At 43.7% G+C, this 15,377-nt stretch overlaps 1 protein-coding gene across 1 annotated transcript in view; it reads right to left on the bottom strand.

Annotated features, from left to right (window-relative positions):
- The window catches only part of ttyh3a (tweety family member 3a), a 56,778-nt gene that overhangs the window by 14,356 nt on the left and 27,045 nt on the right, over positions 1-15,377 (bottom strand). The window contains exons 3-8 of the mRNA XM_021624923.2: positions 12,050-12,161; positions 11,599-11,819; positions 10,437-10,532; positions 7,527-7,599; positions 6,839-6,914; positions 185-240 (exon numbers count right to left, since the gene is read on the bottom strand). Of these exons, the coding sequence (XP_021480598.1) occupies positions 185-240; positions 6,839-6,914; positions 7,527-7,599; positions 10,437-10,532; positions 11,599-11,819; positions 12,050-12,161 (634 nt within the window). The remainder of the gene's footprint in view (positions 1-184; positions 241-6,838; positions 6,915-7,526; positions 7,600-10,436; positions 10,533-11,598; positions 11,820-12,049; positions 12,162-15,377) is intronic.

A 15,377-nucleotide genomic window follows, 5' to 3' on the forward strand; every position in this document is an offset into this window, starting at 1 on the left:
CAGATAAATTATAACCTGCATCAAAGTTACACGTTAGCCTGATTCACGCATATACTGTACACTGAAAAAGATATGAATACTAAACATGTTAGAAAAACAACACATCCCTGCTGCCTGTGAGGCCTATATCAAAGCGCTTTGCTAAAATATGATGGCCAGTAAAAGTCTGTTTGAAGTAGCCTACCTGTTGGAATGGGTTGGTTTGGCCCACGCTGCATGTCATGTAGTACTGCAAAATGTCTGTGGAAAAACACACACAACAGGCCTGGATCAGATGATGTGAGCAGTACCGCAGACAACCTCAGTCTAGTTAGTTCTAGCAGGGTCACTGTACTACTAGAAGGTGAATTGCATTACCACATTCTCACAGAGGACATCATGTTTTCTCCAACCATTTCCCCTGTGAAAGCAGGTCCTCTCATTCACCACCATGGTGACTTACTGGATGGTATTTCTATTCCCTGACCTTGATATCCCATAGCCTTTATATGCCACTGCCTGAAGCAGTGCCCAGCCTACTGAATGTCAGCTGGGAACTCCATAACCTACAGTGATGTGGTATCATCTCAGGTCAGCTTCCCCAGAGACAGAGAGAGACAGACTTTTCTGAAGAGGGTGAATAATGATCTTTGGGAGGGCCTGCAGAGTAATCAATGGCTGCCGATTAGCTGGGGGCTTGTGAGGAGAGGAGACTGGGGGCTTGTGAGGAGGGGAGACTGGGGGCTTGTGAGGAGGGGAGACTGGGGTTGTGTCTCTAATTGGCACCCTACCTTACACCCTGGTCAATAGTAGTGCGTTATATAGGGAATAGGGTGCCATTTGGGACAGAACCTGGGTCGATGGGGACAGTTCAGAGCTCCGTAAACAATGCTAATGGGTTAGCTAGCAGCACGCTCAGGCACACTGTACCAGTAGGATTAACAGTATCCTGCTTTAGGGAACTCAATCTGGGACGGTGTGAGAAAGAGACATGTATTCTCACCCACACTGTGTGGGCCACACACTCATGCAATTTAATAAATAATGATATTTGGGAGTTCGTGACTCAAACATAGCGCAGGTTTGAATCAGAGTGGCTCTACTTCTGGTCCCCAGTATTAATCATAGAGAATATCACCAGCACCACCAACATAACACATGGCATCCTATTTCTGATGTGACACTGGTCTGTGACGTTCACTGATTACCACACAGTCAAATGGGTTCCGGATATACCGCACCGCACCCACGCACAGACACACACAGAGTGGTAGAGAGAAGAGCAAGTCTGCTCTGGTTATGGATGGGCCAGTTCACATCTGCTGTAGCTCCTCTAAACTGAGCTCCCACCCTGTGAGTCTCATAAACAGTGGAATTATGGCACTGACAAGGGAAATTAACTGCTCATTCAATGATATCCTTGGATGGCCATATACAACAGGCTGAATAGAAGACCTCTCATTTACTGCTTGTAATAGTGTTTAAAGCAGCCAGTCAGAGACGACAGACTCATAACTTATCTTTGTGGAAGATTCAATAATTCGGTTCAGGATTTTACTACCACAATGGCAGAGTGATGTAAAAGAGAAACAATGGCCGAAACATTAAGCAGAAAGCGGGAGAATAGAACGTTTTTTCTGTTGGGGCTAGGACAGGGCAGTAAAGATAGACATATTACAGCCAGCGAGGAACAACAGATAAGATGAAGAATGGAACCAGAGCTGTTGAAATTATTCCCAGAGACCTCAGTGCTGCCGAGTGAGGTACAGTGGGGAGAACAAGTATTTGATACACTGCCGATTTTGCAGGTTTTCCTACTTACAAAGCATGTAGAGGTCTGTAATTTGTATCATAGGTACACTTCAACTGTGAGAGACGGAATCGAAAACAAAAATCCAGAAAATCACATTGTATGATTTTTAAGTAATACATTTGCATTTTATTGCATGACATAAGTATTTGATCACCTACAAACCAGTAAGAATTCCAGCTCTCACAGACCTGTTAGTTTTTTTTAAAGAAGCCCTCCTGTTCTACACTCATTACCTGTATTAACTGCACCTGTTTGAACTTGTTACCTGTATAAAAGCCACCTGTCCACACACTAAATCAAACAGACTCCAACCTCTCCACAATGGCCAAGACCAGAGAGCTGTGTAAGGACATCAGGGATACAATTGTAGACATGCACAAGGCTGGGATGGGCTACAGGACAATAGGCAAGCAGCTTGGTGAGAAGGCAACAACTGTTGGTGCAATTATTAGAAAATGGAACAAGTTCAAAATGACGGTCAATCACCCTCGGTCTGGGGCTCCATGCAAGATCTCACCTCGTGGGGCATCAATGATCATAAGGAAGGTGAGGGATCAGCCCAGAACTACACGGCAGGACCTGGTCAATAACCTGAGAGCTTGGGATCACAGTCTCAAAGAAAACCATTAGTAACACACTACGCCATCATGGATTAAAATCCTGCAGCGCACGCAAGTTCCCCTGCTCAAGCCAGCGCATGTCCAGGCCCGCCTGAAGTTTGCCAATGACCACCTCGATTATCCAGAGGAGGAATGGGAGAAGGTCATGTGGTCTGATGAGACAATAATAGAGCTTTGTTGTCTAAACTCCACTCGCTGTGTTTGGAGGAAGAAGAAGGATGAGTACAACCCCAAGAACACCACCCCAACCGTGAAGCATAGAGGTGGAAACATCATTCTTTGAGGATGCTTTTCTGCAAAGGGGACAGGACGACTGCACCGTATTGAGGGGAGGATGATGGGGCCATGTATCGCGAGATCTTGGCCAACAACCTCCTTCCCTCAGTAAGAGCATTGAAGATGGGTTGTGGTTGGGTCTTCCAGCATGACAACGACCCGAAACACACAGCCAGGGCAACTAAGGAGTGGCTCCGTAAGAAGCATCTCAAGGTCCTGGAGTGGCCTAGCCAGTCTCCAGACCTGAACCCAATAGAAAATCTTTGGAGGGAGCTGAAAGTCCGTATTGCCCAGTGACAGCCCCGAAACCTGAAGGATCTGGAGAAGGTCTGTATGGAGGAGTGGGCCAAAATCCCTGCTGCAGTGTGTGCAAACCTGGTCAAGAACTACAGGAAACGTATGATCTCTGTAATTGCAAACAAAGGTTTCTGTACCAAATATTAAGTTCTGCTTTTCTGATGTATCAAATACTTATGTCATGCAATAAAATGCAAATTAAAAATCATACAATGTGATTTTATGAATTTTTGTTTTAGATTCCGTCTCTCACAGTTGAAGTGTACCTATGATAAAAAATGACAGACCTCTACATGCTTTGTAAGTAGGAAAACCTGCAAAATCGGCAGGGTATCAAATACTTGTTCTCCCCACTGTATAGCCTGTAGCGTCCGTTTACCAGGGCAAAATAAACAGGAAATCGTGTGCAGCAATAAAACCAACGGCTTGTCCAGGGCGGCCACTTCTCCTGATGCCGAGTGACAGGTATGAAATAAGGATAGAACGGAATAAAGGTCATGAAAAGGGTGACCTTTTCAAAGGCTTCCTTTTGCAAATTGAGAACAACAACCTTGGGGGTGGAAGGCAAGGTCATTCTTAGGGGTCACAAACATGTACTGGACACCATGTTGAAGAGAAAGAGACTCTCGCAGAGTCATATCACCAATAGCGTACCAATTTAAAATCAAGTCTTGCAATGCCACAATTGTTCAGCTCGCTTTGAAGTCTAAAACCACCTTACATTCGTTTGCAATCATTTCCAGTTCTGCTTTTAAGCACACAGGCATGTTAACACGCAGGAAAAACAGAACACAGTAACACCCCTGAATGCCTGAGTCCAGCCTCAAGGCAGTGGGTGAAGATACTGTACTGAACAGAGATGAGGTGATGCACATACAGTTGAAGTCGGAAGTTTACATACACCTTAGCCAAATACATTTAAACTCAGTTCATGACAATTCCTGACATTTAATCCTAGTAAAAATTCCCTGTCTTAGGTCAGTTAGGATCACCACTTTATTTTAATAATGTGAAATGTCAGAATAATAGTAGAGAGAATGATTTATTTCAGCTTTTATTTCTTTCATCACATTCCCAGTGGGTCAGAAGTTTACATATACTCAATTAGTATTTGGTACCATTGCCTTTAAATTGTTTAACTTGGGTCAAATGTTTTGGGTAGCCTTCCACAAGCTTCCCACAATAAGTTGGGTGAATTTTGGCCCATTCCTCCTGACGGAGCTGGTGTAACTGAGTCAGGTTTTGTCGGGCTTTGTGACGGCCACTCCAATAGCTTGACTCTGTTGTCCTTAAGCCATTTTGAAAGTATGCTTGGGGTCATTGTCCATTTGGAAGACCCATTTGCAACCAAGCTTTAACATCCTGACTGATGTCTTGAGATATGATGACTTCAATATATCCACATAATTTTCCTACCTCATGATGCCATCTATTTTGTGAAGTGCACCAGACCCTCCTGTAACAAAGCACACCACAACATGATGCTGCCACCCCCTGTGCTTCACGGTTGGGATGGTGTTCTTCAGCTTGCAAGCCTCCCCCTTCTTCCTTCAAACATAACGAGGGTCATTATGGCCAAACAGTTCTATTTTTGTTTCATCAGACCAGAGGACATTTCTCCAAAAAGTACGAGCTTGGTCCCCATGTGCAGTTGCAAACCGTAGTCTGGCTTTTTCATGGCGGTTTTGGAGGAGTGGCTTCTTCCTTGCTGAGCGGCCTTTCAGGTTATGTCGATATAGGACTCGTTTTTACTGTGGATATATATACTTTTTTACCTGTTTCCTCCAGCATCTTCACATGGTCCTTTGCTGTTCATCTGAGATTGATTTGCACTTTTCGCTCCAAAGTACGTTCATGTCTAGGAGACAGAACGCGTCTCCTTCCTGAGCAGTATGACGGCTGTGTGGTTCCATGGTGTTTAGACTTGCATAATATTGTTTGCACAGATGAACGTGGTACCTTCAGGCATTTGGAAATTACTCCCAAGGATGAACCAGACTTGTGGAGGTCTACAATTTATTTTCTGAAGTCTTGGCTGATTTCTCTGGATTTCCCATGATGTCAAGCAAAGAGGCACTGAGTTTGAAGGTTGGTCTTGAAATACATCCACAGGTACACCCCCAATTGACTCAAATGATGTCAATTAGCCTATCAGAAGCTTCTAAAGCCATGACATTCTTTTCTGTAATTTTTCAAGCTGTTTAAAGGCACAGTCAACTTACTGTATGTAAACTTCTGACCCACTGAAATTGTGATACAGTGAATTTATAAGTTAAATAATCTGTCTGTAAACAATTGTTGGAAAAATGTCATGCACAAAGTAGATGTCCTAACAGACTTGCCAAAACTATATTTTGTTAACAAGAAATTTGTGGAGTGGTTGAAAATCGAGTTTTAATGACTCCCGACCTAAGTGTATGTAAACTTCCGACTTCAATTGTAGGTCTTAACAACCGTTCGACTAGCTAGGATCTACAGTTAATGTAGGCTTTCCTTACCGGAGCGCCTCCTCTAGTATTCCTATGGAGAGTAGACAGAGGCATTCACAATGACAGGGTAGAGAGCTCTATTCTCTCCAGCAATGACTTGACAATGGAGAGGGAAAGCTGGAGTGGTGATTTAGAAAAAGGATGACACTAACTGGGGTCTATTGATGGGGGAAAAATATTGTTAAATCGATAGTTACATATTGTGTTATTTTTGACGATATATCGTATCGTTTTGACAATATTGCAATAATAGTATTTTTACTTCATAGCTTATTTTGTGAAATACAGAGCCAATTTGTTTTCAGCACTTTTATTTCCATGACTGATCAAAACTTGTTTTCTCGTGGCTCCCTTGTGAGATTTGTGAGAATCGGAAGGCACCTAAGTATCGTGATTATATCGTCCCTGGCAATTCCCAGCCCAACTGGTGACTGTGTCAAATGATGCAGTACTTTCAACTGTAGTAGGAACAAACACACCCACCCACCCACCCACTCTGCCTGCTTCACCATAACCACTCTCCTCACCCCCCTTCTCCACTGGTCTTATCTCAGTCACACACACACACACACTACTTCACACACCCCTGGCTCCATCTCTCTCCTCATCATGGGACCAGTTTGGCCAATTACGCCACAGGTCGCATTAGACACTTAAAATTCAGCGCAGCCCGTCACCCCTGGCTTGTCTGCCCGGCCACAGATGCTCTGGGGGTAATTTATTGAATCCTATTACATGTTTGAGGAGGTAGCTCATGCACCCCAGCCCAGGTCCATAAATCTGAAAGCAATACATTTCACCGCTGGCCAGAGAAAAGAAAAAGGTTTATCTCTCTCCCCAGGGTGGGATGGGGAATTGATTGAGCATCAAAGTGATTGGGCTTGTCTGGCACATATTAAAGTGCTTTTGGCATTTGTGTCGTTGCTCTGTCATTATTTCTGCATCATATCCCAGCGTGCATGCTACTGAAGAGAATGAATCCAATCATTTGTCAGAGCTATCAAAAACATCCTCCAGATGAGTACCCGACGACAAAAGAAACTCATTTTATCAAATAAACAAACAAACAGCATTTCCCCCTACAACGATTTTCTACAACTGTTGTAGTGTTCTGTCAAGTTGAAGAGAGAACGCAATTCATAGTCAGCAGACGGTTCTCCTCCAAAACAAACAGGATATGAAAGCTTACGTGACTGAGAAATCGAACAAAAACCTGCCTTTCGGCGTTCTTGCACAAAACAACTTAAAAGTAGAGTTAGATGTGAATCTCACAGAGAGCAGTGTCTGGATTTCACTTTATGATCGATCTCTCAATAAACGTGACAAATCTAAGACACTGACGATTCCTCTTAATGAATCTTCACCTTTATTGAGCACTCCATACTGTTCGGTCATTTGGGTGACGAACATGTCTGGAGCAACGCAGAAGTCACTGGAGGTCTGCAGAGAGGGAGTAAAACACAGTCACACGCTGGGAAAAAACAGTCAGAAAGCATAACAGGACATTTCCCAACAACACAGTAGATAGAATAATGAGAATGTTTAGTCTGCAGGATAAATCAGTCTCACTAGAGGATTCCATCAGGAGATAATAAAGATCACATGCATCATCGTGTCACGGAAGGAAGACGAGGCGGGGGGGGGGGGGGGGGGGTCATCTATGAATCATACGCAGGGGAGGGAATTATCCATTTGAAATGGTGTGGGAGGGGGATTTGCATAAAGACAGATCCCACTGGGTCCTAAATATTTGATAAAGGGATGCTGCGCACAATGAACGGCACACTGTACCAGCTATAAATTGTAGTAGCTAGTCTGCCTTGCAATTGTCCCTAGATAAACTTGGCAAGTGTTAACAACCCTAACTTCATGAATCATACTGATAATAGTACCTCATGCCAAACATTCTATTTTGTTCAGTGTCAGCTGGCCCACTGCAGTGATTCAGGTAACAGGTTGTACAGGTTCTAACTCCCACACTACTTGGACTGAGCTCTGGGTTCCAAGCCTCAACATAGAGATATAGAGCCATGTTCCCATGGAGACACTCACGGCAGACACAGCCAACTCCAGACCCAGGGAGGCCCAGCTAATAACCAGAGCCAGGATGCCCAGAAGACACACTCTGCGGAAGGAGAGAGAGAGAGAGCGAGGACAGAGGTTAGAACAGGACTGTCACACAGAAGAAATATCAGCCGCAAGAGATTGAACTTCACTCAAGTTTACTATAGATTCACCCCGTTAGTTTACACTAGCAACGTTTTAGGGCTGACCCCATTTAGTAGACTGGTTGATTGTTTGGTCGACCGAGATTTATTTTGATTTATCATCATTGTTTACAAGACATCTGTCTGATTGGCACCTGTCTGAGTGGACTAATCCATTGTGGAGGCTGTGTGGATGTCACAGTCCATCACTAAGAAGTGCTACTGAAATTGTATATGGTTATACTACATAACAACAAAGGTGCAACACTAATAAAAATAATATTACTTTATAACAAATTACCTTTCTCCTGAGTTGGATAGAGGTTGCTGTCCGTGGTTCTGAAATATCAGTACGCTATTGAATTGGTGCTTTTCCTAAACCATGTTGCTATGTGCATAATAGCAAAGTAAAGCAACATATGTGGGAGGCAGCAGCAGTTTGGAGACGAGAAAACAGCCCTTGCCTTAATTGTCTAAGAAAAGTGAGGAGAGAGGAAACGCCATCTTAATTAGGTCTGTAATCAATAGCCCTAAATGTTATATGGGATCGGCTTTATAAATCATCCATATATATCTACAGAAATAAGACAGATCCTGCTTCTGTTGCCTGTTTGAGTGTTTGCTTAATAGCCTACTGATTCCGTGAGCACCAAGCCTCACGCAACCACAACAAGTCGGATAAACAATTTCACAAATTGGGCTGTTTTTAATCTACGCTATACTGTAATAAAGTCTTTACATATTTTTTTTGTTAGAACAGCCTCTGGTATTATTTATCATTTATTAGTGTTTACATGGTTCCAAATTGTCCGAAAAATTATATTTACAATAATAATAATAATGAAAAAATAATAATAACAACCCTCCCTTTTCTTGATCTCATTGTTATTATTACTAGTATGATCCTCATTATAAAAATAATAATAAGTAATGTCATTATCATTAGTAGGCTTAGTATGGCAGTATTGTATAACCACCATCGAGCTGTTGGCCTAAGAGCGCCTCCTGTTTGGTCTTAATACCGTAACTCACCGAGGACTAGATTTCAATAGTTATATAGGCTACAGCAGTGTATCAATCATTCAGCTGTTCATGTCATCATATAGCATACGAGTCATTAAGGATTTGAAATGCAAATCAAGCATTTTAATTCAATAAAATAAGGCACTCGGTGCTTGCTCCTTACCTTCTTTTTCTTGAGCTCCAGTATTTTCCACAACTACTGAAATTTATTCCACACGCTTGACTTCCCCTTTACCTCCTGAGCAACCAGTCAACATTCCGGTTTCAAGTATACTTGTCACGTCCTCTGCATCCCTTTTGCTGCCATGTGTTACGGTGTTCAGAGTTTGTTATAACTAATTGATTGATGTAATTATGATATGCTATAGGTCAGGCCTTATTGGTCATGTGCATGCGATGCATACATGCGTCACGTTAAGAGCAAGGGTCAAGGGAATAGGGAATGTTTTTCCTAAACAAATGAGGGATTTAGGTAACAGAACTTTTTATTTTGTAAAGTGGCCTCAACACAATACAACAACAGTTCCAGTCACCTCCTTGTCTGAAGGACAAGTGGCTAAACAGGTTAATGTCAAGCCCTGCATGTTTTCAAAAGTCTCATGGGATGTAGGCCTGTATCATAGAACAGTTATTTCAATAGTTATTTCCATGCTAAAATGTTATGGGATGCATTTTCTCCATTGTTTTTTTTTTTTTAACGGTAGGCCACTCAGGTAGAACGACATTATGATCAAATGGCCACAGCAGCCCACTTGACCACAGCAGCCCACTTGGCCACTGTTAAAACTAACAAAAAAAACTGGGTACAGCCTCAGATCAAACAGTAAACACACACTGGAATTTTCATAACGTTCAAGTTTGCTCTCAGCAGACAAAAATGTTCTCAATGCCGCAAAACAATTGATGGAACATTGCCTTGGACTGTGAGTTGCTTAGCCTTAACCCCAAACGATGGCTATTACACATTATGACTGATCTAAATAAGATGCTGGAGGGTTTAATGTTGAGCTATGAAAAGGGAGACCTTGATTTCAACCCTAAACACCCACAGGGACTTGGGATAATGTTTCCCTCATCTCACAAGGAGAGTTAGGGTTAATTATGTTAGAGGAAGTACCCCTTCATTGGTCTCTGGGCAGGGCTTGAGGATGACCTGGGTCTGATTCACTGAGGATGCGTGAGATGAAAGGACATAGGAGGGATAGGAGAGCGGGACCTGGGGGAACCATAAAGCCCAACACTCTGGAACTGACCAACATGAAAATGAGCCACCCAAACTGACCCCGCTGTATCCACAGTCACAGATCATTAAATGAAATAGAAGGGGAGGGACTGAAGAGGAGGACAGGCAGCGCTGAGCCTGTGTCCTTGAAGCCTTTAAAAAAAGGATCTAACATACTTCCCTGCAGAATTATCAAGAGTTGAGACAGAGGAATTTTATGAGAGATTAGTTTTAATGCACGTGCCAAATGGACTGTGACTGGCTGACACTTTATGAAGCGTGAATTCGTCTCACATAATCGCAATGACAAGGGTGTTCCGCGTACAGTCAAAAGTAATTTGCAAGGGGCGAACAAAGTGATACTTGAGATAAAACTTGACACGTTGGAGGCTTTCATTTTGTTTAAATAATTCAATAGCATGACAATTGCTATAAATATATGGCCCAGCAGAATATGGTCCCCCTCCCCACAGTTCTTTTTGGTTCACTCCCTCACATGGTAGGACTCACCCAATAAGTGTTCCCTTGGAGTTGCGAATGAGGCCAAACAGCACCAGCAGGCAGATGAGGATGTTGAAAAGCAGCAGGCCTAAGTAGCCCAGCCACCTGAAGTGGAAAACAACAATAACAACAGTCACGAACAACCACAAACACAACAGAACTATAGACCAACTGACTGAAGAAACCCCAACGCCTGCTGACAAACGCAGCACAGTACAGCAAGAAGGAGAAGTTATCTATGACCACTGTACAAATCACATTGGTACTGCTAAAGAAATCAAAAGGATACAAACATGGGGATTGTGTCAAACATACATAAAACAAGAAGGAGACGTGATTTGAAGTCCACTTCCCCTGCGAGATGCTGAGGGAGGAAGTGTTTGAGATGTCGAGAGGAAGTAGCAGGGAGGGTCGGCTGCTGAATCAGACTGATTAAAGGCCTTTCCACTGTTGACTGCAGTCATCTCTGTTAACGACTTTCACATTCATACAGAGCCAACTGAATATCACTGACTGGCTGGCTGGACGGTCTCACCAGGAGACCGACTATCCAACTGTGAAATGTACTGAGGATATATAAACTATCTTACACTGCAGGGTTGTTAACACGAGTTACAGGAGGGAGGACTGTGTTGTGTGTTTCATCCAGTGTCTCCTCCCACTAAAATGGTTCATTTGAAGGGTTTCCCCAGAAAAATCTGAGGTCTCTTAGATTTCTTAGCTTTTTCTGAGTATCAACTGAGATGACTCTCTCTCTAAAGGGCCTAGCAGTGGAATTCTGCAGCACGACACCAGCATAAACATCAATCTACGAGGAATGACGTACTGTTCATGTAAACTGCTAATCCTCTAGTGCAGGACTCCTCTCAGAGTGGAAGCTGTGTAGTTCTGTTCACACTCCATTAAACCCATGTTGCTGTGAGCTCCTGTATGTAAATGAGGCAGCAGCAAAAGTAGCTAATAATAAAAACTCCCTAATACCCAACTTGAAATACAAGCAATGTATCATACAACATGACAGGAAAACAAACTCCAACTACATTCACCTACAATAGCCAAACGATGTACTAAAACAAACAGGCCTCGGTTCTGGTAATGGTTTTGGTGAACAATAGAAATTGTATGTCATGAGATGTCATATATTGAGTCTCCCAGTCTGCCCATCTCTCACCTGTACCAGTCGTAGAGCTCGATGTTGACGGCCAGCTCCTCCAGGGAGATGTCTCTGTTTCCCCAGAAGGGGATCTCCACCATCTGCCTCACCAGCTCGTCCAGCTGGCCCTGCAGCTTCTGGATGATAGACAGATAGTCTGTGTGCTTGGCATACTGGCCCTCCAGTTGCCCCAGACTGCCATCCACCGTCTGCTTCAGGGAGCCCGTGCCGTCTGATACCTAGGTAGCAGGCACAGGGAGGGACACCCAAAGTCACAAACAACCCACTCCTAGACAAAATCAATAGTGTTTATTATATCGTATCTATTTGGGGTTAGCAGGGGAATCACTGCTCCTTATAGTGATCAACAGTATGATGACTGTGAATGGTGGACCCAGCCCATGTTATGGCTGTGACAGTAGAGACTTTGCTGGGGTGTCATTGTTTCAATGGGAGTTCTGAGTATTACCAGTTTCTGCACTCCTGCCACCGTGCGGTTGGCGTGGCGCAGGGAGTACGTCAGCCTGTTCACGCCGTCACAGGTCTCGCCGTTCCCATAGAAACCAACAGCAATGCCGGCGCTGAAGGGAGACAAAGGGGAGGAGAGGAAGCGGTTAGGAGGAGGAAGAGGGGTCGGCACAGCACGACAGACAGACGTACGGGGTAGGCGTGTGAACCCTGCATCAACTCTGCCAGGGATAGATGCTACTAAACAGGCAGCATTGAGCTCCAGCAGTAAGCCTCCCTATACAGAGTCCATAGCAACCAAGAGGAATGGGTCAGCAATGCCCAGAACCCCACGCCAGAGCTAACAAAGGCTGCACTGACACAGGACATCAACCCTTGCCCATTCATGGAGGCCAGAGATTATAGGGGGAGCCATCCTGGCTATCACAAAGACCTACTGCCTGCCAGCTAGTGCTAGACCAGTGGTTCCCAAACAGGAGTACCAGGAGCCCTGAGGGTACTTGGCCTATCCACAGGGAGTACTTGAGAAGACTCATGAGACCATAGGCCTACTGGTAAAATGCACATGAGGGGGTACTTCAGGGGTACTCCAGGCAGAGGAAAATTCAGATGGTGGTACAGTAACCAAAAAAGGTTGGGAACCACTGCGCTAGAGTGGTTCCCAAGTGGAATCAAATGCATTCGAGGTGGCAACATACAACACTGAATTTCTGATGCAAATATCATCTAATTATTTACATAAACATTCTGAATATTAGCTACCTATTAAAAACTGATACCAGTAGGTCTTTAGAAGTCTGAGTTGTCCTTTAGATTAGAATGCGATTGAATTTTGCTCAACAGTGAACCCCAAGAAACTCAGTAGGAACTGAAGACCTGGTGAGAGTGGGACTGTTGCTCAATACATGTGGGGGGTAATCAATTGAATCAACAATGAGAATGATATCAGCCTTGTCTAAGGAGGAGTTGTCACTACTTTTAACCTCTTTCCCCTTTGGGAAACAAATACCTCACCACCAGGGGTCACTACAGCATCTCTCTCTCTCTGTATTCAATTTGCTTATCGGCATGATGTAAAAATGTACATATTGCCAAAGCTTACTTTGGAGATTTACAATATTAACATAAAATAATAAATATTCTCTCTCTAACTCCCTCCCATTGTGAGCAGTTCAATAGGCGTCACAATCACTGCCTCCCTGCTGACTGAGAGACTGCCGAGCCAGACAGCCAGGCCAAACAATAGCCTGGTGACCATATGGTCACTCTCAGCTGAACACATGCAAACTGGAGGAGCGTTCCATGTGTACAGCAGCTTGTTGAAGGACAGTCCATTTACAGTTCACACACACACAAACATCAGATGGAGGACAGGCTCCATGCAGAGTCCTTCAGAGCTATAAACTAAAGTAAATAGGCCGATTACATGATGACATCATTATAAGGCAGTTGGAGGAACTGTACAAGCAAGATGGAAGGAGGCCTCGAGGGCAGCGTATCAAAGGAGACGTTCTGGTCAAACAGACTGGCTTTTAAACATTGTATTGCAGGATTTCAAAGCTTCACTGCCATTATCCTACAGTAAGCTTAAAGCAGGTACGTTCAGTTGTGGTTCTCAGACAGACGCCATCTAAAGCTATGGTTACATGGTTTCCTGCAACCGTAGCAGAGTTCCCATCATTCCTGCAAGGCTGTACATCTGCCAGGATGATCTGTATAGGGTGTGGGTCTGGGGTAAGGCCAAACAAAGGGTTCCTCTGGCATTGATAAACATCTAGCTTGTTCAACACTAATGGAGCCAAGACCAGGCCATACCAGTAGTAACCAAAACTTTGAACATTTCAAAAGAGAAGTTTGAGTGTCATGCATGTAAGGCTGCAGCAATAACTAGGCTACATCAACAGAAACTAGGCTTACTCAACATAATGTCTCAGTTGAAGTAGAGAATCTTCAAGGACAGATGAGGAGAATATCTCTGAACAATGAGTGAAACTGATGCAGCCACAGCAAGTGATATCACATTTTGATGCACCATCAATGACTTATGAAATTGCCATGGCAACCACTTTTGAGCAAAGTTAAAGCAGTACAATATGACAATTACCTCAGGGAGGGGAGAAAGAAGCAGAGTCAATCATTATAGACATAAGACAAGTTAAACTACTTCAGAACAAACCTGGAGAAAGACATTCAATCATCCCCTGCGTAAAATCTATAGACAAAGTGTCGAAAGTGTTCCACAGGGATGCTGGCCCATGTTGATTCCAATGCTTCCCACAGTTGTGTCAAGTTGGCTGGACACAAACCGTTCTTGACACAAACCGGTGGACCTGGCACCAAGTACCATACCCCGTTCAAAGGCACTTAAATCTTTTGTCTTGCCCATTCACCTTCAATGGCACACATTCACAATCCACGTCTCAATTGTCTCCATGTTTAAAAATCGTCCTTTAACCTGTTGCCTCCCCTTCGTCGACACTGATTGAAGTGGATTTTATAAGTGACATCAATAAGGGATCATAGCTTTCACCTGGTCAGCCTATGTCATGGAAAGTGCAGGTGTTCTTAATGTTTTGTACCCTCAGTGTATACTGTGAAGACTAAGCTGATCTAGCCCTCCTACACGGTCTAGACATCTTGTGAAAAAAAACAGACTTCAACGAACCACCCTACCAGTAAGATAGATAATATCAAATGTTCACCCCCCCATAAAACCAAGCAGTGAATTTGAAGCTCAGATCTTTCCATTTTTAAAAAAATGTATTTTGTAATTTTTTTTTAAAGCAGGTCTGTTTAGGCTTAACTCTTCATGCCTGTGACATAACATCCCCAGTCCTCTTTACACAAGAGCATCTGACGTCAGAGGGGATTAAATCAAATGTCATGTTGACAAGGGAAACACCTCCTGTTAAAATGGGAGCCAGTCCACTCCTCTTCACCCTGCAGCCAATGAGTGGATGGGATTGGCCATTTCCTGAACTGCTGCTAGCTAGGGCAATCTCTTCCTCTCATACTCTGAGGGATGGAAAGGTGAGCTGGAACTATGGGTTTGTGTTCAGGGCAAACAAAGCACATCTCCCTCTGGGGACTGGTAAACTGTGGTGGAAACTTAGAACAGGAAACACAGCCAGAGATTAAATACACAACAACCCCACTAGTTTGTTGGTTTAGTGTGCTCTTCGACCACCCTGATAGTTTAGGAGTTTGTAATGTTTTCTAGACACATCCGGTTTCTGTCGTTCATATTACACCCCTGTGCCGTTTCACAGAAATGTACAGAGCGTTGTTGTTTCTCTCACTGTAAGGTCAGTGATTCAGGACCCACAAAG

The sequence above is a fragment of the Oncorhynchus mykiss genome, chromosome 12 (assembly GCF_013265735.2).
Source record: "Oncorhynchus mykiss isolate Arlee chromosome 12, USDA_OmykA_1.1, whole genome shotgun sequence".
In the NCBI taxonomy this organism is placed as follows: Eukaryota; Metazoa; Chordata; class Actinopteri; order Salmoniformes; family Salmonidae; genus Oncorhynchus; species Oncorhynchus mykiss.